The sequence below is a fragment of the Melanostigma gelatinosum genome, assembly GCF_949748355.1.
Source record: "Melanostigma gelatinosum genome assembly, chromosome: 3".
Lineage (NCBI taxonomy): Eukaryota > Metazoa > Chordata > Actinopteri > Perciformes > Zoarcidae > Melanostigma > Melanostigma gelatinosum.
The window spans coordinates 17,298,909-17,322,974 of record NC_136636.1 but is presented as its reverse complement, the minus strand read 5'-3'; the positions used below and the strand labels follow the sequence as shown (position 1 = coordinate 17,322,974).

General features: G+C 40.2%; 3 protein-coding genes across 6 annotated transcripts in view; 2 read left to right on the top strand and 1 right to left on the bottom strand.

Moving 5' to 3' along the window:
• Nucleotides 1-3,593: 3,593 nt before the first annotated feature.
• On the top strand, nt 3,594-6,330 carry LOC306775661 (N-acetyllactosaminide alpha-1,3-galactosyltransferase-like; the record flags this gene model as incomplete). The annotated part of the gene is made up of 5 exons (XM_079266120.1): nt 3,594-3,598; nt 3,714-3,803; nt 3,901-3,996; nt 5,377-5,514; nt 5,646-6,330. The coding sequence occupies 5 exons, from the start codon at nt 3,594-3,596 to the stop codon at nt 6,328-6,330; spliced, it is 1,014 nt and encodes a 337-aa protein (XP_079122246.1).
• A 1,531-nt stretch (nt 6,331-7,861) lies between these two features.
• Nucleotides 7,862-18,884, bottom strand: LOC306775829 (uncharacterized protein). Of its 3 annotated transcripts, none has more exons than XM_079266362.1 (17): nt 18,695-18,884; nt 17,512-17,688; nt 17,296-17,416; nt 16,268-16,479; nt 16,075-16,170; nt 15,458-15,623; nt 15,072-15,143; nt 14,261-14,376; nt 12,833-12,928; nt 11,846-11,944; nt 11,666-11,763; nt 11,442-11,556; nt 10,052-10,164; nt 9,682-9,823; nt 9,389-9,525; nt 9,149-9,257; nt 7,862-8,119 (listed from the first exon to the last, which is right to left on the bottom strand). In XM_079266362.1, exons 1-17 carry the CDS (start codon nt 18,707-18,709, stop codon nt 7,910-7,912), a joined length of 2,094 nt encoding a protein of 697 aa, XP_079122488.1. In that variant the 5' UTR covers nt 18,710-18,884; the 3' UTR covers nt 7,862-7,909. The 3 variants fall into 3 exon arrangements, with proteins under 3 accessions (XP_079122488.1, XP_079122489.1, XP_079122490.1); XM_079266363.1 differs by having other exon boundaries at nt 7,862-8,089; XM_079266364.1 differs by lacking the exon at nt 9,149-9,257 and having other exon boundaries at nt 7,983-8,119.
• Nucleotides 18,885-20,342: 1,458 nt separating this feature from the next.
• The window catches only part of LOC306775188 (epithelial membrane protein 3-like), a 9,840-nt gene continuing 6,116 nt past the window's right edge, over nt 20,343-24,066 (top strand). For both annotated transcript variants that reach the window (XR_013771863.1, XM_079265483.1), the window contains exon 1: nt 20,343-20,465. The gene's annotated coding sequence lies outside the window, so the exon portion shown is untranslated. The remainder of the gene's footprint in view (nt 20,466-24,066) is intronic.

The window sequence follows — 24,066 nt, the reverse complement described above, 5'->3', positions numbered from 1 at the left end:
GCAATAACGACAAATTTGTGTATCAGAACTTTGTACTTCACTAATCATATATATATATATATATATATATTTTTTTTAATATATATATATTTATATATATATATATATATATATATAAAAAAAAAATATATATATATATATATATATATTTTCTTTTATATATATATATATATATATATATATATATATATATATATATATATATATATATATAATAAATAAATAAATAAATATATATATATATATATAAATATATATATATATAAATATATATAAATATATATATATATAAATATATATATATATAAATATATATAAATATATATATATATATATAAATATATATAAATATATAAATATATATATATATATTTATATATATTTATATATATATATATTTATATATATATATATATATATATATATATAAATATATATAAATATATAAATATATATATATATATATATATATATATATATATATATATATATATATATATATATATATATATATATATATATATATATATATATATGTTGATGCATCAATGTAATAGTAAGCAGCATTTTACTGTTGTGGCTGCTTGAGGTGGAGCTATAGTTCTGACTCATTGTATATACAGTCACTTGGTTTAGTCCAGTGTTTCCCAATCTAGGGGTGGGGCCCTTCAAAGGGTCACAAGACAGATAAGAGTTATAGACTATAGATAGATAGACTTTATTTTTTTATTTCAGACTCAGGGCCAGAGAGACAAATACATAAAATTACATATGCAAACAATAAAAGTACATCAGCCTAGCAATGCCTTACAAAGAGACAGCTGTACCAATGTTGCCACAGCTGGGACTGGTAGCGTGTGCTACTAAACCTTATGTTAGTTATGTCGACTATGATCTCATCTTCAGAGTCATTAAGTCGACAAATTAATTTATACATGAGATTTTTTAAAACAGTTTGGAAAGTGTTGACTCGTGCAGCCACAAACATTTCACTGGCACTACTCCATCTCGGCCTCTTTAGCAGTATTCTCATGGCGTCATTATAAGCTATACTTGGAGTCTCTGTAAGCTCTTCTTTTTGTAGTGTGCAGTGTAGAGTGGAGTACAATATGCTCTGAACAGAGACAGCATCTTCACTCCATCTGTACACAGACCAAACTTGCGTGAGAGACTGTTTGCTTGTGTACACCCTACCACATTGCCTCGAAATGTTTTTATCATCGGTCATGTGTTCTGTTAAAAAATGACCAAGATATTTTACTTCACTACAGACACCAAGATTATTGTCAGACAATTTGAAGTCAGGGAAGTTTAGACATTTGTCCTCTTTAGTTCTACAGATCAGGATAGCACTCTTACTGGCGTTGTATTTGATGTCATGTTCCACACACACAGTACATATAGTGAGGAGCTGCTGAAGACCAGCGCTATGGACTAAAGATCACCAGATCATCTGCAGACATGATGTGATTAACCAGAGTATTTCCAATCATGCACCAGTGTTACAGGCTTTCAGTTGCTTGGACAGATCAATATATAGATCAAACAGAACTTGTCTGACACCATTGCTAACCCCAAAGGTGGCTGAGACACTTTTACCCCATTTTGTTTGCATAGTCTGGTGCGCATACCAGTAAACCAGAATTCTCACAATGTTTTACAGTTAAGAGCTCTCACTTCTTTCCAAAAATCAACAACGTTGTTGCTTAGCAGCTTCTTGGCCATGGAATCAGCCCTCATGGTTTGATCATTTTTTGCAAATGAAGCAAATAGCTTATATCTTGCATTGGTGAGCTTCTTGTAAGCACTGGCCCTCGTCTGGGTCTACCATGAGCCCATGATTTGAAAGCGTCACAGGCTTCAGCACGAGACTCAGCTACATACTCGTTCCAACCAGGTTTGATGTTCTGGGTCTTATTTGTATGCTTGTAGTAGAGCTGACTGTCTTCATACAGAGCACTTACTCCATCATTGTACATGAGTATGATAGGGTACGAAAGAAGAAAAAACGAATACACAGATAACAGGATCACTGATTGAGTGTTCACCTGAGCAAAGGTCGCTTGGGTCTACACAAAGCAAACACACCCAGGCGGGTATTAGTATCTTCACGTGACCTCAGGCACACCTCACAACAGATGCTTCATTATTTTTTTCAGTTTTCTGATTCTGCAGTTTTGTGTCATTCATTTGTGTAATCATTCACAGAAAAAGATTATGAAATGAAATGAAATGAGTATCTAAGTATCTATCTATCTGAACTCATGATGAGAATTATCACCACTCCGATGTTGTCACAACCATGTGATGAATAATGACAACGCAAGCCACCGGATGGGCGTGTTTAGTTTGTGGCAGTCATGTGTAGAGGACGTTACGTAATGGAGCCATACATTTCAAAAAACAGAACCGTTTATTAATCTGACGAGGAGTTCTGTCCTCCTGAGCTCACACAGTTCATGTCGTGCGTCCACACCGTTTTGCTTCTCATGTGTGTTAACAGTCAATTATGTGGGTCGGAATTAAGGGTTGTTTTTGTCTCGGTGCCATTTTAAACTGGAGTATCTCTTAATAATTTACAATCTGAGTGTTTCCCTTTTTATTTAGTTGTTGACAGATTCACATCCACCCGGTCCTGCCCCTTTGTATCAAGGCCGACTTCGACACTCGGCACTTCGGCACTTCTGCAAACACAAAGATACATAAATCTCGGGTGTCTGTGGGCGCATTAACAATCCTAGAGAATGACTGTGGAGCGGCCAGGTTGTCCAAAGGACACACCTGTGTGACGTTAAGGCGGAGTGCATTTACCGTACGCAAGACGTCTACCTTTTGTACAGAGAGCACCTTTCCACTTTCCACCTGAGGTCACACAACGGTGCTGTGCAGTGTGCCACGTCGTGAGGGACACAACATTCAGGTTGAATTGTCCTGTAAATATTTTTGGACGATTTATGGATGTATGCGCGTGACAGCGACTCATGGTAAGGTATCAACACTTTTTTAAATTTTTTTTAAAATTACTTAGAAAATGTAGTATTTTGTGTTCAGTGGACAATATATGTTGGTTTACTTCATTAAACGTGTTCAGTTCATGTCGGTTAATTTGCAAGGACTTTATGAGAATGTTTTAGTCTGATTGTTGGATGCTACTTCCGGAAACGGCAACAAATAATAATTAACTCTTGTAACTCAGCCAGAGATTCTTAAGAGTTTATAATGGTATGATACATTGTTTAGTCTTTATGAGACACATCCAGGATTAAACCCACGGAAGACAAAAGCCCAGGGTAGCCACACACACACACACACACACGCACACACACACACACACATACACACACATGCATATATAAATACATTAAAGTATAATTTTGGAATCAAAACTCTGGTATCATAACCATATGAAAAAATGTCAAAGGATAGTGCAGCCGTACTTAGGTTGGCTGATTTGAACCAATGAGCTTGCAGGTATAATCATTTTGAAAAGGTTTAACGGCCCCTTCTCCTTTCTCTCATCCATGAACCTGCTGCCTTCACTTTCTTTTACAAGAGAGTTCATGGTCTACTGAGCTTGGAAGCGTTTTTCAACCATGGGGTATCTAACATCTTTTAAAAATGAACGTTGTTGTTTTGGCCATTGTGTCACACAGTTTTGCATTTTCTGAATTGTGATTCAGCGTTTAATCGGTCTGTGGCTTTTATTCCTGTAGACATGTTCAGAAGACGAAGGCTGTTTTGAAATGTGTGCTCTGCATCCCTATCACGTTCAGTGTTCTCTACATAATATCTCTATCGTTGAGGTGAGTCTGTATTTCAATTTAAAAAACACCACATACTCTACTAGATCAGCTATGCAAACATAACATTGTTTAACTTTGCTTATCGTTTTGGTATCAGACTTTTAGTATGCCTACTACCTATGGACAAATGCTCTTTGGAAAGTGCAAAGATGCTGGTTCTTGACAACAGTGTGGACACCAGCCTCAACCTTTGGTAAGATTATTAAAACCTTACGTTTTGGCTGCACAGGTAGTCATGAATCTACTGTTTATTCACCACTGAAAGCACTAGAAATAAGATTTCCCATGAGAGGATCAGTCGATCAATTGATTAGTAGATCGGCAGAAACATAATGAGCAACTATCTTTATAATGAACTAACTGTTAATTATTACCATTCTAAAGTAAACTGAATGTTCCTAGGTTGTGTCACCTTTGGTGTCGGGACATTTTAAAGACAAAATGATCAATAGTATAATAACTGCAGCCTTCAACTTTAGATTTATTAAAGGCCGATGTGGTTGATAAGGTGTACTGAAAAAATATCAGGTTACCCTTCCCAATGTGAATGCAATATAATTATTAATATATAATATGAATAAATCAAACTAGGGCAATACAGCAAATTAAGAGCTATGGAGTGAAATGTACTTGGTCACAGGACTCTAACAACTAAAGTTGCACAGAAGGCCGAGAATATACATGTTTTACTTCGACCACAGATTACGCAAGAACATTTTTTTAAATGTAGAAAATTAGAAAAAGGAATTAAAGAAGCCAATGAGTGAAATTGTTTTTACTAGAATTACTTTTACTTTTAGGAAAATAAATCATACTGACGCAGGCTTCTTGAAACTGGCATAATCCATGTTCTAAAGATGAGAGATTTCCTTGATTGTAATGAAATGTTGGAATGCAAAAAGTGAAACGAAGTGAATGGAGAAGCTGCTGCTTGTTAGTTTCCTTTGTTCCTTTCGTCGTAACCACAGTCCTAAAGAAACCATTCTTGTTGGGAGACGACATGTTTTCAGCGCTCTGGTACAATAGTTGCTGTGTATGAAGTGTTTTGGTTACAGGAAGCCAGACATGAAAATATCTTTTGACATGATAACGTCTATTGTTTTGGTTGGGTGAGCTCGGGTGGCCTTGTATGCATATGTTCAGGTTTAAGCGATGCAAATTACAACTGAAAGAACATGATGAATTGCAGTTTCTTTCGTGGATTTTGCATGTGAGATAAACAACCCTGTATCCTAAAAATGACGTTCTCCCGAAACTAAAATGCATTCTCAATTACGTTTGACCATTAACGTATTTTCTCCCTGATTATGTTTGTGTTTGACGTATTACAAAATACGTTTCAAATCGTTTTCAAATCGTTTTCAAATAGGAAATAGGTCTCGACATAAACTGCTATGCTGAGCTGCATGTTTGTGAAGAAGGGAGTTCAGAACAGAGAAATATGTGGAATGAAATGAGAGAATCAGCGATCCCACCAAACACATTTTTAAAGTCAATGTATTTATTTTCATCATAATATTGCAAACTACAAAAAAAGAGAGAAAAAAGACTCAAGCTTCACCCTGTATTTCAGGTCCAGGTCTAAAGTGCAAACATGTACATCTTGGAAAGCTCCCATCATCTGGGAAGGAATGTTTGACCCTGACCTTTATGACCAGGTGCACAAGACGGAAGGATCCTCTGTGGCTCTAACGGTGTTTGCTGTCGGCAGGTTTGTTTCCGCATGAATTCTGTAACAACTGTTTGGATAAACTGTCATCACACCTGAATAAATCCTGGTCTGCCAATTGCTATTTCGTTTGTTGGAACATGCCGTTGTCCTCGTCTCCCCTCCCATCAAAGGTACCTGGACGCCTACCTGGGGACCTTCCTGAACTCATCGGAGCGTCACTTTATGTTGGGTTTGCCCGTGACGTATTACATATTTACGGATGTGCCAGAGAAGGTGGCAGACATCAAGCTCGCTCCTCATCGAAGCATAAAGGTTATCAAAGTGGAGAGGAAATCCAGGTGGCAGGACATCTCTATGATGCGAATGAAAACCATATCAGATGTCATCAAGTCGGACATTCGCCACCGCTGCACGCATGTATTTTGCTTCGACGTGGATCAGGTGTTCACTGGCAGATTTGGCTCGGAGGCTCTGGGAGATTCTGTGGCTCTGCTCCACGCCCACTACTACCGCATTCCGAAGAGTTTCTTTACGTACGACCGCAACCCAAAGTCGAAGGCGTACATGCAAACTGGGGATTTTTACTACCACGCTGCCATCTTTGGAGGCTCATGGAAGAACGTACAAGCGTTGACTGAGGCCTGCTATCAGGGCATCATGGAGGATAAACAGAATAACGTGGAGGCCCTGTGGCACGACGAGAGCCATCTCAACAAGTACATGTGGCTTCACAAGCCGAGCAGGGTGCTCTCTCCGGAGTACTGCTGGGACACCAGTATCGGCTACAGGAGTGACATAAAAGTCGCCCGAGTACTGTGGGCGCCAAAATATTATAATGCACTTCGCACACCTTAGTGTGTTTTGGAAGTAATGTGCAAAATTGACTCCTATATTTAGTAAAGGGTGTGAGAACTATATCACAAACACGACGCTCTCAGGTTGCCGTGCTCCCTGGCTCTTTATATTTAGTTAAACTTCTGCAAGTGTGGATTTTCTAATGGAGTGACGACTACTTTCACTGACCGCCTGCTGCCGCCTCGGTAAATCTAAGCAAATGCTGCCAGTGCTTCATTGTCAATATATATTTATCGTGATTACATATTAATGTCAGTCTGTGCTAGTTGATCAGTTGTGTTAGTCAGTTTGTGAATTATCTCGCTTTCCCAAATCACTTCTTTTTTTTTTTTTTTTTTTGATGAAAACTTATTGGCCCTGAAGTTGCAGTGTTATGAGTAACTACAGTCAAGGGGTTTTTTGTTTTCTCAAATTGTCATGCACGATGTAGACTGCTTCATACCGGTCTCTGGAAAAGATTTTGTACGTTTTTGAAGTTGGATGCATCAATCTGGTGCACTTTGAGAGCAACATTTAGCGGCTAGATCTATGAGGAACTTTGTGCTCTTGTTCTAGCAGGGGTGGAATGTAACGAAATACATTTAGGCTACTCAAGTACTGTATACAGCCTATTGAGTATATAAAGTACGGTAGTTAAAGCAGCTCCACCTTTTACAAGCTGCAGCATTGAAATGATGAGGACATTAATGCATCAGTAATTGTAATCCAATGATGTAAGCCTTGAATATACTTTTTGAAACGGGCCAAACAGCCCACCTGTTGAGAAGTGTTAATATTTTTGGTTCATTATGAAACTGTAGCAGTACAAGACAATGGACTTTGGTAATTAATAGGAAACACTGGTGCAGGGCATTGCAGTGCTCTCTGGTAAACAACAACTTTTTAAGCTGATTTATCGTGTGAGTGGTATTTTTGGCAGGTTGGGACACATTTACTGCTATATGAGGTACGTTTCTGTCGGAAAACTACTTTGTTTTTTTTGGAGATTTACTTGAAAAACGTGGTAATAACACTTGTAAGAAGAAATATATTATCCCAAAGCATAATAATAAACATAATAAAACATAATAAAAGTACATTTAATTTAATGCGGCAGAGCTGTAGCTCTTAAGGCGAGTTTAGAATGAACAGCTGCTACGGTGTGTACTGTGGTTTCTCAATCACCCCTGGCCCCAGAGTGCTGTGCAAAACAGCTCCTTATCATTCGTGCAAAGGAAAAAACACGTGTGAAGACAAAGTTCAAGATGGAAACTGCTATAGGTCTGCGTAGGTTGTGTGGGTTATGGAATACATGTGTTGTAAATAGTCAGATCAGGTTCCGGGCCTTTAGGAAAGTTTGAAGTCTAGATTTTGAATAGTTACAAGAAATGGATACATTTTTTTGAGAATATTCAACAGTTGTTACATGAGGGCTGTTGTCACTCAGATCTGGAGTTAAATAATTTTGTTAACTTAAAAATGAAACCAAATGAAAAGACAAAGACAGAGAAAGGGACATTCTTCTGGTATTTGGTTTATCAACTGAATTTATTTACATATTTCTGTACAGTATATTCATGTTGCAGAGAGACGGTACATCTTAGGAAGACGTACTGTCTGAGTTGCTGAGGGCAGCCGGGGGAGTCGAGGGGTCTGAGTGTCTCTGAGCGGAGGTTAGATTCAGGTAGCTCGTCTCTGATCGAGAAAGAGGCCCAGAGATGAAACGGTGACGGGAGGAAGTCACATCTGTCTGCTTTCTCTGAGTTTTGTCCAATGTGTCCTGCATACGATCAGATGTTTTCTTCAGTTCCTAATAACAATAAAAAGTTGTCTTACAATGACCACAGTCAATAATATACAGTAAATCAGAGATTCTCAACCTTTTGTAACTTATGATTGCTAAAACTTTATTTGCAAATTCTGAAAAAAACAAAACCTAGAATGACTTAAAGAAAAAGGTAAAAATAAACTTGGCCGTAAATATTTGTCATGTACCTGTCATCTGTAATGACCAAAATAAATACTCTGCTTGCCCCATCACTGCCTCGCCACACGTTTTTTAACAGCGCATGTTTGTCTCCCACATCACTCTTATCTTTCAAAAAGTGATCTTGTGTCACTTCATTCAAGGCAATGTTGGGTCACGGTGACAAAACACGTTTGTCTCTGATGATGTGTGGTGATTGGCTTTGGTGATATTCAAATACAACCAGTCATTGAAATTATACTTTGTTTGAATTACTATGTTCTTTATTTATATGCGAGTACATTTGGATGTAAAATAACTAGCTTTGTAAATTACAAAAAAACATGAATTGAAAAGTTGTGTCTCCATTTTTTGTTTTAGCTGCATGGCCCTTGGAATGGTGATGTTGGTTGGCTTTTCATCTGGTCAAAATGTTTACAATCCTTTTGGTTTACGACCAAACTTGAAAACAATCAGACCAAGCTGTACTTTGTCTTTAGTGCTAATCACCGAAAGTTAGATTTATTTTAAACATGTTACAAATAACAAAAAAAAAACTCAAGAATTACAAATTGAATGAACAGTAAACATATACAGCTGATTATAAATAAACTAAATTAATATTTGATGTCCCAAAAAGCGAGTGGACAGAAGTAACACTCATACGGTCCTACACTTTCTACAACGTAAATAATGAACTGTCACATATACACATAAACAATCATGCTAACAGGCTAAATTAAATTGGTGAACATGGTCTACGTTACACCTGCTAAACAATAACCGACATGTTAGCATTATCACTGTGAGCATGTTATTTGTATAACATATTATTATGGTTAAAGATAAAGGAGACTTGGCTGTGCCCCGTACCTCAGCAAAGTGGAGTGATTGCAGGGTGCGTTCCAGGACAGCTAGCTGATTGGACATGCGGAGTATTTTGTTTCCTAGTTTCTTGTTTTCCATCTCTAGAAAGTCCACCCTTGAGATCAATACAAACGCCTCTTCTTTGTCAGTGATCACACATTTGGTAAATCTGCAGTAATCCACTGAACATGATGTGTGGACTCTTTGGAATCATACAGCTAAGTGTTGGCTGTTTGAGTTAAGTACCTGCATTTGGACAAAGAGGCTGTTAGATTACTGTCTTTCTTGTTGTGCTCCTCCTCATTTAGCTGTTGTAGTAGCCTTCTCCTCTCAACAAGTAGTTTCTCATTTTCCACAGTAATACTTGTGGTAAGCTCTTTTTCCTGGAAAAGAAAAACAATTGGAATTAGTGATTGATTCAATTTGAAACCATAAAATATGAGATACAACAATACTGCCGGAACATATCACAAAAATCCAGGAGCCCCACCTCGAACATAGTTTATTTTGTGTGAAGTAGGACAAAGCTCTAGATTTACCTTCGATAACGAATGGGAACTCAATGACAGCTGCCGCTCCAGGTTCTTTATCTTCTCATCACGCCATGTTGTTTCCTCATCACATTTCTGTTTGGCTCGACACAGTTTTGCCTTGTGCTTTTCCATCACTTCATGGTATTTACTGTAAGAAGATGGACCAAAGTAACACATTACTTCTATTCATTATATTAAATGACGATTTAACCGTGGCAAAAGAAAGCCACGCAACATATATTATCATCATATTGTGCTATGAAGGGACATTGTCACCAGTGTCAAAATTGTTGTTCGTTCACGCGTACAAATATTATTGGATAAATAAAATATTACAGTTTCATCAAGCTTTAAATTGTGTTTTTTATTTAGTTACCTCCGCTCTTTGTCGAGGCATTTCAGGGTTTCACAGGTCTCCCTCTTGAGTGTCTCACACTCGTCTTGGGTGGCCAACAGAGTCTTTACTGCTTCTTGATAATCAGGACACTCCTGCGATCCAAAATACAGACATCAGCAAGGATAGGAATGAACCGTCACGTGCATGTACAATGCACGTCATCAATTAGCAACTCAAGCTGGCACATTGAAATGAATTTACAGCTTTTCTTTAGCTTTTTAAGTGGTTGGCAACGGTTTCTGCCCTTTAGTACTGGCCAACAGTCACACAATGAATGGCAAGGCAAGGCAAGTTTATTTGTATAGCACATTTCAACAACAAGGTAATTCAAAGTGCTTCACATAAAACCATTAAAAGCATCAAAACACAAGGCAAAAGAAAAGGAGATTTAAAAACAATTAAAGAAACAGTGTAAGAAATAAAATTCAGTCGTAAAAAGTAAAGGAGATTTAAAACATACATTGAAACAATAATTGATGTCTCCCTGAGACATTACGCTGCACGCAATCAACCATACACTGCCGCCATTCTGCAATTACTCGCACACAAACCACGTCTGGAAAAGATCTCTGCCGATCTGCGTTTTATAGTGTACGCCTTGCACGAACTCGGTCCCGGAGGAAATGGCGATATATTGTGCAGTCCTTTTAAAACCATTAAAAGCATCAAAACATAAGGCAAAATAAAAGGAGATTTAACAGCAATTAAGAACAGTGTAAGAAATAAAATGCAGTAGTAAAATGCAGAAATGCAGGAAATTGATTAATATATTAATTGAATGTGGTTCAATTAAAGGCAGCAGCAAACAGAAAGGTCTTCAATCTTGATTTAAATGAGCTGAGGGTCTCAGCAGACCTGCAGCTTTCTGGGACTTTGTTCCAGATATGTGGAGCAGAAAAACTGAACGCTGCTTCTCCATGTTTAGTTCTGACTCTGGGAACAGATAGTAGACCGGTCCCAGACGACCTGAGGGGTCGGGATGGTTCATAAGGTAGCAGCAGATCAGAGATGTATTTTGGCCCTAAACCATTCAGTGCTTTGTAAACCAACAGCAGGACTTTAAAGTCAATTCTTTGTTGGACAGGAAGCCAGTGCAAAGACCTCAGAACTGGAGTGATGTGATCCACCCTCCTGGTCTTAGTGAGGACTCGAGCTGCAGCGTTCTGAATCAGCTGCAGCTTTCTGACAGACTTTTTACAGAGACCTGTAAACACACCGTTACAGTAGTCCAGTCTGCTGAAGATAAATGCGTGGACAAGTTTTTCCAAATCCTGTTGAGACATAAGTCCTCTAATGGAACTTATAATACGCAACCAGAGTCCTGATAAATTACCAGTTCTCCAATATAGTCAAATGTATAACAAATTACCTTACGCAGTGTGTTGTCGTTGTTCTGCAGCAGCTGTAGTTGTGTCTGTAGCTCTTTATCATCTTTCAGCTGACAGTGAGCGTTTTCAAAATGTTGCCCGTTTTCCTTCCACAGCCTTCAAACACACACACAAACCTTCACTAACCCATGTGTTACTGCAACATTGAGAGTTAGTGTGCCCATACAGCAGCTGCTGGATGGTGTGTGGGGGTAGAATCGCCTACTTTTCATCCTGAACATTGTTTTCTTTGGTATAGATGGTAGCTATGAGGTTATCCAGGTCATAATGGGAAGTATCCAGCTGCTGCTTGAGGGAATGCACCTGAAAGGATAAGAGGTTTTGACATCATGTAATAGGAACAAAGGCCATTGTAGTCCATGTCTTGATATTGTGAATCACTCACTTCTGACTCTGCTTTCAAAAGGCATGCCGACTGAGCGCTGAGTTTATTTTGTAAATCTCTGCAGATCTCATCGCTCTGAATCAATTTGGTTGTCTGGGACTGGAGACACAACAAGATCAATATTCACGCATGTATTGACTCCAACTTCATTCCATGAGTCACACTTGTTAATACCAATGGCGTTGACACTGTGTTTGACAAGAATAAGGCCAGGTCAGTCATTCAAGCCTGTTCAGCTCAACTTCTTTGCGCAGCGATCCATGCGCATGAAGATTAACCTTTGATCTTTGACACAAAATCCAGTTGGAGTCAGTTTGAGTTGCTGATAGCAGTGAAATCTTATGTAATGCTCAAGAATGTGTACAGGCAAGCATACTGTAGCTAACTCATTAACCAGGTTGGCTTGATCCTGCTCAGTGAGGAGCTGCTGCTCCTGCAGGGCTGACTCCAGCCGCTCCACCTCCCTCTGCAGAGACACCACCTGAGAAACGTTCCGCAGATTGAAGTAGTACAGGTTTGACTGACGGGAGATTTTACATTTGATTACATTACAGGCAACAAAGCTTCCAATGGGTGTGTGTGTTGTAAAACAATTGTTTGACACTCATACAGTGTAACAATCCATCATAATTTGCATTAGTTTGTTTTCAGACCCTGTTTCTGTGTACTCAGTTTCCTCTTTTGACAAAAGGCATCTTGTCTGAGCAGTGAGCTCCTCTTGTAAATGTCTGCAGAAATAGGAAGGTACTTTTTCAACACAAACATGCACAAAGTAACAGGTGAGTCATTTTGAAGGCCTTTGAGGAACAAGAGGTCCTACTGGTGATTTACTAGAAATAAGACACCAACTACAGTTTGTGTACTGCCTCCTACATCAAAGGGGTATCTCTTCATTAAATGAAAGGCAAATACGGGTGATAATGATAAAGATCTGCAGCTGTTTCAGTGTCAGATGTAATGCTCAGGGGTTTGTGTGGTAGCACTTACTTTAACTAACTTGTTGGCCTGAACCTGTTCAGTCTGCTGCTGCTGCTCCTGCAGGGCTGACTCCAGCCGCTCCACCTCCCTCTGCAGAGAAAAAACCTGGGAAAAAATATGAAAGTGAGTGAGGCTGAGTGTAGGGGTTTTAAAGACTTTTAATGGTCGTGCTGACAAAAAAAAAGAAAAAGAGAAGTGCATACAGAGCATACTGTAGCTTTTGAACAGCTAAAACAGATATTTGTTTCCACAGTGAGGCTTACTCCGGCCAGCTCTGTGGCCCCGTTGGCCTGAACCTGCTCAGTGTGGAGCTGCGGCTGCTCCTGCAGAGACACCACCTGAGACAAACGCATACACAGTACAGTAGGGCTGCAACTCATTGTCATTACAGAATCATCTGCTGATCCATTTCCTCAGCCAATCAAGTAATCATTGAGCTATCAGCATAGCATCAGCTACAACAGCTGTTCTCTACCACAGGACCCACTGGTGGGCCTCAGAGCGTCATCTAGTGGGCTGCGGAGGTACTGTTGGATTAAATAAAAAAAAATATTTCTTTGGTCATTTACAGAGCCTGTTATCTTTATATCTAAATGTGCTCAGTTTACTATATTGTCAACAAAAATTAACAAATCTTCACATCTGAGAAGCTGGAGCCAGTGAAATTTTGGTTCTTTTTGCTTGAAAGAAGATGATTTAATTGTCAAAATGAATGCCAATTAATGTACAATGGTTCCCGTCTGTTGGTTGAGCAAACAGGAAAACCATTGGTACACATCAATGGTCAATGGTCATTGATCTGTATTTCCACACCATACACATTGAATAGATGCTGTGCTATACAAACACAAGTCTCAGCGAACAGAATGAATGTGAATGTAAACAGAATGAATGTGAATGTAAACACTAACAGTCCATTGGCTTAGTTATTATCTGTAGAGTGCTTTTATTATTATTTTATTATTTATTATTCCCACAAATGTACAGGGCAAATGCACAACTGTTTGAGACATCAATGTTGCCAGAATTAGAGTCATGAACATTATACCTTAGAAAAGGGAAACCGTACTTAACGATGCACTTTGTTCAGGTTTAGCGAGCTTTACAACATGCAGAACACACACACTCTCCAAAAAGTGGGATTTAGCTCCAATTTTAATATGGGCCCACAGTTTGAAATAAAGTAGAGTGAAATAACTGCCTTAGTCTGCACAACTGAGGGCAAAATTAGGACCTTCTTCCACCCTCGTACAATTAATAACGACTTACCAGCTGAGAGCATCAATGAGAGTGAAGTGTGTGGTTCCTACTAGAACTATCAATGCTTGCTTATTCTCTTACGGAAAGTCGAAAGTGTGTGCTGCAAAAAAGTGTGGAAAATAATGTTTACTGATAAAGTGTTACTGATAAAGTACCTTATCCCAGCATCTATCTTACCATCTGCTGCAGAGAACTTTTCTCAGCATCCAGGGTGCGTACCCGGCTCCTCAAGGCTCTGATCTCAAGGTCCAGGCGATCGTTCAGCTCTTTGGCCTTTCTCAGTTCCACTATTTCTTTTGAAGTAAAGTCAGATGATGCACTTATCTGATTATAAATAATACATGTTAATAATTTCACTGTTATCACGCATTCTTGGCTGTGAAATGCTGCTCGCTTGTGAGTATTCTAACATTTTGCATACTGAAAATACAAACTTTGATCATTTAGGTTGGGTTTTTTTGGGCACTTTTTTATATGATTTAACAAAAAATGTAAATATTGTAGTGAGTCTCAGATCTAGGGCAGCGAGGTGGCTCAGTCAGGTTGGCATTTCTGTGTGGCATTTGCACATGCACAAGCCTGACACAAAATGACGAAACTACTGACATCCTAAATAAATATCAGTTATGTGTAGGGCAAAGGAGTATGCGTGTGTTTTGTGCGTACACATATTTTATACATCTGGCCCCTGCAGGTTGAGTGAAATTGAAAGAGTAAACTGTCTTAGCGGTGGGAATACGAGTGTGACTGTGTTTGTTTACGTGTGTAATAGACTGGTGACATGTCCAGTGTGTTCCTTGCCTCTCACCCAGTGCATGCTGGGATAATCTCCAGCCTGTGTGAGTAAGTATACGGAATAGATTCATCTGAGCTGTGTGGTGGATTGTAGCTTGTATCCTGTCTGCCTTTTACACCCAATATAAGCTCGGTAACATCTGGCAATTCTTTGGAAACAGACTAAAGAATACACATGAAAAATAATTCTTACCATAGCTCTTCAGTTTTTGTACTTCCTGCCGGAGTTCATCTACCTCCTGCTGTGCTGCCTGCAGCTCAGGTTCTAAGAAGCACAGACGTTAGAATAAACTCAAAGTTGCTGCCAGAGTTTCCTCTTCAGTTCAGAGCAGTGGAAGTTGGTGGTAACTTCAGTTTAAGTTCAGAGTCTGTTTGGATATTGTATGATGGTAAAATAACTTCTGAATGCTGGTAATATACAGTATATAGAAAGGATTATGCTGAAAGTTAGTGATGTTTTGTTTCCTAGCAGTGTTGGGAAACTTGACTTAACTTTATGAGCGAGTTAGAAGCAGACTGTGTTTTATCATGGTGAAAAAAACACAGTCTGCTTCGAAGTAGCTGATACATATCTCCCACCATAAGCTCTTTGGGTCAAATGAGCAGACTCCAGCTCATCAGTCAAACGCCGGATCTCATTGTGGGCCATGGCCAGCCGGCGGGAGGCCTCCTCCAGGTCCCGCTCCAGACGGGAACATTCCCTCTCAACGCTGCTTGTCTGGCCAGCCAAATGCCTGGCCTCAATCTAAAGAGAGAGGGAAAGAGCACCTGAGCAACAGTGAAGTGATTGCCCTACAATGAAGAGAACCAATTAATAAAAATAAAAAAAAAGAAGTGTTCATAAATGCATGTAAAAACAGACAAGAGACCTTGAGGAGTGCACTGAATCAAGATGCATCAGTGGTGTAGTATCTTGAATATCTTCTGCCATGCAAAGTTCCGTAGCGTGAGCTGGTAACAGAGCTTAATAACACTGGAACAAAAACAAAAGGTTGCAGTTAATGTGGATGCTGCTGAACAGAAGTTTTTAATGGAAAACATGCAAAAGAGATCCTCATATTCAAGCGTGCACGTCGGGATACACAAAATGAAGTCACTGTGGTTTATTGTCCCTGATTTTGCAACTGACCTGAGTGCAGTTTTTAGTGTTTGTTAGTATGGGATGCAGAAATATTACTGTAGATAAACAGACGTACAGGAATACAAGTGTGTTTGCTCTGTGAAGCTTTGTGGAGTCCAAAGAGTCTCTTCCATGGGCTCTGGCCGTGACGTGGTGCCCCCTTGTGGGAAGACTGTGGAACAACATTAGATCGCAGAGTAAGTCTTTGCCCGGTATGTGTACAGCATGCCCTTTTAAATGAAGAAGACAAAAACATATATTCCTCTAACCTGGTTTGCGTTGCTATTCAATGCCTGGGCTTCAGTCCCCAGCAGGCTGGCTGTGTTTCCATCACCCGTCAGATTGTTAGGATCCTCACTCGACTCAAGCAGGGAGGCTCTCTCCACCAGGAGGTAGGCCACCTGCTCACTGGGGTTGCTGTGAATCAACTCTGTGAGACCCTGCTGGTATAGCATCTTAGCCACCTCACTTATCTGGGAATCTATCACAACAGAGGATATTGACAGAGTAAGATATACATATAATATGATCTGAAAATGTGGACCGGGGGGTATCTGGGGTCTGCCACATTCCCACTTCCCCCTGCATTGCCATTCCACATCCATCCACCAGATGCCTTCCGACTTTCCCACATGTCACAGTCGCCTGATCACCTGTTTCCACTTTCACTCATCAGCCCTGCAGTATATAACCAGCCCTTTTCCACTCATTCCCCCACCAGATTGTCAGAGTTGTGCTGCTGATTTCCAGCCCTTGAAGCCTGCAACATGTCTCTCGAACCAGACTCTGGTTATGTGCCTGTCTGCCCCCTTCCTGTTACCTGTCTCAGTTACACCTGTTCAGACTTTCTACCCAGGCCAGTAAACGTATGTACCTTGAGCTGCTCTTGTCTGCCCTATTGTCTGCATTTGGGTCTTATTCCTTGCTGCCCCATCCTCACGCACCATGACAGTTGGTTTGGAAAATGTACATTTGGTTAACCACTCCATCAACTACAGGTATGATATGTCTTATCAAATTGTCCAACAAGATGGGACAGCTAACATGGCTTTTGTTGCCAAAAATAACTTGCAAATGATACATTAAAAAGAAGAGAGCCTTCAGTGTATGAGACAAAATACCTGCATGTTCTTCTCAAAATATATACTGTTAAGCTATTGGGAGAAAATACAACAATTTGAAGAGACTATTTTTGTCATCGTGCAGATGCAAATCCAGACGTTTTAATGATGTATCTACTGCTCTTGCTGTTGGATTATTCTTATTTGTAGGTAGTGTACAGGTAAAAATGTCCAACCTTGAAGGGATATTACGCGTCCCAGCTGGTCCTTGAGCTGATCGTTTTCATCTTGTACCTCCTGAGTCAAAACATCTTTGTGCTCTGTGAAGATTCGGATCTGCTCCAGGGACTTGCGTACCTTACAGACGAGACAGAAGGCCGACACAGACGCTCAGCTATTCTTTCTCTTCTTGACAAAATGGTGACGTCACTGGTAATTCAGTGATGACTTACCTCTGCCATCTCTGCTAAGTGTTGTGAGCGCTGGGTGTCCAAGTTCCATGTCACACTGTTAAGACGGCTCCTTGTGCGCTGGAGGGCACTCCATAGCAAACACAGCTGAGCCTCCTTCGGGGAGTCAGGAGCGAGTCCCTCCTCGCTGAACCATGTGGCCATCTGCTCCAGCTCCTTCTAGGGATGGTATGGGGGACATGTGGTGGACATGGTCACAGACAACCCACCATATCTCATACTTAGAAAGGGCTACTTGCATTGTTATCTGCACTGTTGGAGGAGAAACTGATTTACATCGCCAGTCTCTCATTGTAATGACGTTGGCATTATGTCATTTTACTGTGTTGATACGATATCATTGAGATGGATTGTTTTAATCTCACCTTCCAACTTCAGTTCACTTCCTGTAATGGGAAGCTGAAGATGATAATATGTATGATTAAAATACATAGGCTAAACAATGTTTTAGGATACGATTAGGTGATTGTTAACCTTGTGTTTATCATACTTACATGTTAACCTACATCTCAAAATGACAAGAGGCTTCTCAAAATAATCTATGAATGAAGGCTCCCCTGCTCTGAACTAGAGTGAGACATGTGACACTTCTCTTGGCTGTGGCTGAAGTTATTTGCACATTTTGGGAACAGCTGTCTCTTTCTCTGTGAAGACAGCTGGCATTGCCATGAACAGCCTCTTCCATGTTTATCTGTGGTGGTCTGAAACTTGGAATAACTGAATAATAAAACAAAACAAGAAATGACCCCACTTTGTTTCGTGTGTTTACTTTAACCCCTGCGAGCTCAGTTATTGTAATCATGCTCTGCACCCACACTTTCAGGAAAACCAGCAGATCTGCATTACAAATTATAGTAAAGATGCAAACTGTATCAGGAGGAAAATGAATAGGAGAATATGTGATACAGGATGCACAAGACATTTTTGGATTTCCATTTGATGGAATGGAGCAGCATAACAATCTTCACTTAGTGTAAACAAGGGAGCTGGAACAAACTGACGATACGGTTGCGTGATAACGTTGCAGTGTGAACTAAATTGCGTTAGTGTGATTGCATCACGCATTCTAACGTTAGTCTGTCGTTAAAGTTGTACTCGGTTTTATCTCGCTAGATATAAACTGACGCTATACGAAGACAACGTAGAATGCGTTAGGCAACGTTACCTCTGGTTGATCCATTTTGATCCAACTTTCGACCGTTTGCAATCACTTGTCAGCATTAATTATTATTGTCTTTTTTTTTTCTTTTTTTTTTTAAAGTCCGACATAAACTCTTCACACCGAACATCAGCCCTCACGGAGCTCCCCGTGCGACGTAAACATTCGAGTCTCTCCCCGTTGTCCGACGGTAATAACGGTCCATGACAAACAGTGACGCACTCACGCAAACGTTACTCCCGCACACTTTGGGGTTAAATACTCAAAACTTTCACGTCAAAACCCGAGACAAAGTGTGGACACGTGATGCGGGCAGATGTTGAAGGAATGTACAGCGACGTTTCATGGTCTGTGGTGGGAATAAGTGATGGTGCGACGTTCTGTTAGTAACAGTACAGCACTGTGATCTTGCGTTTTCCGTGGGTCCCTGAAGGAGTCTTGAAGGATCGTTATCGTTGTGAATAGTTTAAATTAAACCTCAGTAGAAACAATGCTTTGTGTAAGACTCCGTTTCATAAATCTTAGTGAGTACAATTATGGGATACTTCCACTGGCAGTGGTGGAATGTAATGCTTTTGGTAAAGTCCTTTTCTAAATTTGAGGTACTTAACTTGAGTATTTCCATTTCTACATTGTATTTCCACTCCACTGCAATTGAGATTTAAAAAAAAGACTACTTTAAAAAGGAAGATTTTATGTACAAAACTTGTGATTATGCCTTGTCACAAATTAAACTACGCAACATACTGTATATATAACTGATTATTATGTTTCAGGACCACCTTGATGGCTGCAACAATGAAATGCTGCCTGCTCATTTATGCAGCATTCATAATACCCCTTGATAAAATGTATAATAGTATTTCACTCAGTGGCCATTTTTTCCTACTATTTGTACATACTTTTAACTAATTGCACTTGAGTAACAGTTTGAATGCTGGACTGTTCTTTCTAATGGGGAATGTGACAGTGTGGTATTGCTGCTTTTACTAAAGTAAAGGATCTGACTACTTGGTCCACCACAGCGTATTGGTTAATTCAAGAAATATTACTGCTACACTAAATCTGTAATTGCAATGAATATGAAGAACAAACAGCATTAGCTGGGAGTTTCTTGGGGAGATAAATTCCCCTCCCTTTACATTTAGGATTAATTACTGTGTGTTGTGTCTTGGGTGGTCTGAGATTTCCTGCACATTTACAGTCAAAAGTGGGCACAACCCCGCCCTTACTTCCTGCCTTTCAATCACCTCACTCTGAAAATACTGCTGTGGTCTTAATGCCAAGCTGCATAGCAGGCGCAATAGTATGAGTACATGTGCAGCTCTGTGTGGCTTTAATAATACATGATGTAATAATTGCCAGCTCACACATCTAGCACCGTTACAGTTGTGACAATTGTGTTTCAAATGTGTGATTCTAGTTGTCCTTCACTAGAGTCTGACATCATGCTTTTTCCAAACTTTAATGCAGATTGGACATCAGTAGTACAGCTTTTGGGGAAATGTTCTGTACTTATGCAGGTCTGGAGGAATGTTATTCTTGGTGCGGAGTTGGTCCAGACCACGAATTTAAGGGGGAGGGCATGCAGGGAAGCTTGAGAGGAAATGGGTGTCGAGAACTCCTCCTAAATCTGACTCAACATTCCTCTTCTGTACACTTCTCTCAAACACTGTGAGGACAGAAAGAACACAGAGGGATGATAACAACAACTGGGAAAAGGAAACTCAAAGACGATCACTGAAGAGCATAGACTGAAAGGCGCTGAAGCTCAAGGGTGAGAACTTCATCTTGTTTATGTTAATAAACAGACACAATATTCCTGGACTTTCACATACAGCTTAGTATAGCTATTGCCTAATGAGATGCAGGCCACACCCAAATATGATCAGATGCTAACAAGAAGATTCCTTAATGATATTGTTTGAACATTAATGAGGATGCCTTTATGTTCTTCCACAGCAAATGTTCATTACTTCCGTTCTGTCTGTGCCAGTTACCTCAAACTGTTACATAAACCAGATGTAGAATGTAATCGAACACACGCCTCTCTGAAATGTCCACAATCGAATGACAACAGAGGTTTCCCTTGATGGTCAGAGCTGGTTTGGAAAGGCAAACACGTGCAAGGCAAAGAATACCCACTCCTATAAGTGTACCGCACAGTGGAGGGAAGGTACTTTAGGAAAAGGAAAAGTCTATATTTTGGCACATGTATTTGAAAGAAAATGCAATGATTTGTGAAACCTTCTCTCTCTCTCTCGGTCTCGCTCTCTCTCTCTCTATTTATTTAGATTGTAATCTATGTAAGTAGGGCACAATACAGATTCTGTTTTCATATATAATATTGTTGTCGTGTATTTATAATATCTACGGGAACTGAATCAAAAAAGGAACAAGTCTTTCCTAATGAAGTGACTTCCCCTTCTTGCGTCCTCAAAAATCATGAAGAAAGTGAATCAAATGAATGAGTCATTTATCACTCTTATTCAGCCTCGTGACGTAAATGCCAAATTTTGAGGTTTTTGACAGTGAGTAGAAAGTATTAAGAAAATTTAGCCCGCCTCACAATTTACCATTTTAAAATGTCCTATTTTAATAGCCAGGTTGTTTATGGCTTGTAGTGTCCCGTAGCTTTTGCTTATCCATGAAATGAGGGAGAGAGATCTGTACAGGATTGGAGTAGCTTCTCTTCATCCCCTGCATTCACAAAATAATGGAGTTTAAATGCAGTTCAGCAACACAAACGACACAGTTTTAGTGACGAGTTAAACCTGAGGGATGATAGCAAAATAGAGTACAGTAGAAGGCAAAGACACAGTTGTTGTTTTTAAGGCTGGGTTTGCATCTTTCGCTGTGGCTCTCTGATGCTTGTGGTCAGTGTAGATATTATTATTGAAGTGCTGGTGGGCTACGACTAACAAAGTATCTGAAATGGAAAAGGATCTATAATTATAGCTGACAGCTTAATCTCCCCATGATAAACATCCTGCATCCCTAGTAGGGTTGGCTTTGACCACTTCCATCGGTGTGGATTATCTTTCTACACCATGACCTTGTGCAGCCATGAAGGATGGTGAGGATAGGGAATGATGGATGGAGGTTGCCATGCAGTGTTGTGTAATTATATTTTGGTATGTTTTTGGCCTTCAACCTATACCTTGGAATGTCACCAGGAGGGTGTGGGATAAAACTAATGGCCCGGTTGTTTCTTAAACCTCCCGGCTGGTATTGAGGAGGGCAAACACTCGAGCACCAGGGATGACCACAGAAGGATCACCATTCCCGTGTTCACACCAACGTTTAGCCATGCGTACAAAAGAGCCAGGACAAACATGGGGTCATAGTTCGCACATTTTTGAAGGCAACCTGTTGCAGATGGTGCACAATCAGTCACCCAGCTCTCTGCTCCTCCAGCTGGGCTTGGGACGCCTGGTTTATTTTGACTATTCTATTCTGATGATTTCTATTCTGATGATGTCATCACGAATTCTATCCATGGAGTCCTCCATGGCATCGTTACTATGGATACCAGATTGAATGTTTATCTTTGAATTTATGAATGTAATGATTTCTCATGATCCTTAAAATATGGCAAAGAAATGAAACTATATGAAACCACATATATATATATATATATATATATAAAAATATAAATCCTCTTAAAATACTGATATAAATGATCGTGTAATGTTTTATGTAGTGGGGCAGACAGTAGATTAATCGTACAATTTATGATACAAGCATGAAATTTGGTGGAGTTGTTCTGCAGAGGTATCTGGTTAAACCTGCCTGATTGGCCATTCAAAAATCCAAGATGGCCGCTAATTGGGCCTCCCGGAAATTTGTTTTCTTAATAAAACTTTGTATTTCCCCGATTTGAATGATCTTGGTGTCTATTTGTAGGTAATAAAATATGCTTTAATAATTACCCACAACTATAACACTGGAATAATGAATGTGCTGATGTCATTGGACATTTAGTGGAAAAATGAACGAATATAAGTGTCAATTAATAATTCAACTCTTTTATTAAAATCATTTCCTTCAACTATGTTCAAATTGAACATGACAAGAATATGATGTCAAACTGGACAAAACAAACTGTATGGCACTGGACACTTAATTCATCTAACAATAATACATTTGATATTAAAGATAAATGTGTAACTTGTAGCACATGGACAAGCTTACCCATCAGCCTCAGGGACAAGCTTAGATGCTTGTCCCTGAGGCTGATGGGTCCACAGGGTCGCTGCTCCATGTTGTTTCTTCAAGCTGAGCCCCATGGGCGAAGGCCCGGCCACCGCTGACGAGCTCCCCTCCTGGGTCTGGCTCCGGGAGAGTGCCCCGGTTTCCCTGGTCCGGCCGAGGTGGCTGAAGTCTGTGGGCTGCTATTCATAATTTTTGAACCGCTCTTAGTCTGGGCTCTCCCCTGAGACCTGTTTGCCTTGGGAGACCCTACCAGGGTCCCCGGACAACATATAGCTCCCAGGATCACTGAGCCACGCAAACTCCTCCACCACGTTAAGGTGGCGATTCACGGAGGAGTATCAGTGTGTGCCTATGTGTGTCTGTGTGTGTGTGTGTGTGTGCGGGGGGGAGGGGGGGGTGGGGATAGGGTAGAAGTATGTGTGTAGATAGGGTAGAAGTGTGTGTGTGTGTGTGTGTGTGTGTATATGTGCATCAGTGTTTTACTGTCTGATGTTTTGACAGTAGGGGAGCCGGGCATTAGAAGAGTTTGAACCATGTCTTCTTCTTCTTCTGCTTGTTCTTGATCTGGCTCTGAAGATCTTCTTTGGTGGCCTGAAGAAATCACTTCTTCTGCTGCCAAAGAAGACGTGTGTGTGTGTGTATATGTGCATCAGTGTTTTACTGTCTGATGTTTTGACAGTAGGGGAGCCGGGCATTAGAAGAGTTTGAACCATGTCTTCTTCTTCTTCTGCTTGTTCTTGATCTGGCTCTGAAGATCTTCTTCGGTGGCCTGAAGGAGGGACTTCTCCTGCTGCCAAAGAAGACGCTCATTTTGGAACATATCTTCTGACTTTTTCCGGGCTACTTTGAGCCCGTTTGTCTCCGCTCTCTGCTCCTCCAGCTTGGCTTGGGACGCCCGGTTTCTTTTGGACATCTGTGTAGTTTCCTCTTCCAATGTTTGAAGAGTAGCTAGGTTCTTCAGCTGGGCATGATCGAGGTCCCTGCAGGTTTTTTGCAGGTGTGCATTGCAGGATGCCAGTTCCAAACAATTGAGATGCTCAGCTTCTAACTGATCTGCAGTCTTTTTCAGAACTGCCAAGATCTTGCTGGTCTCTGCTCTCTGTTCGTCCATCTGGCCTTCATGGGCTTCCTGGAATCTCTGCAGCGTCTGCTTAGCCTCCCTC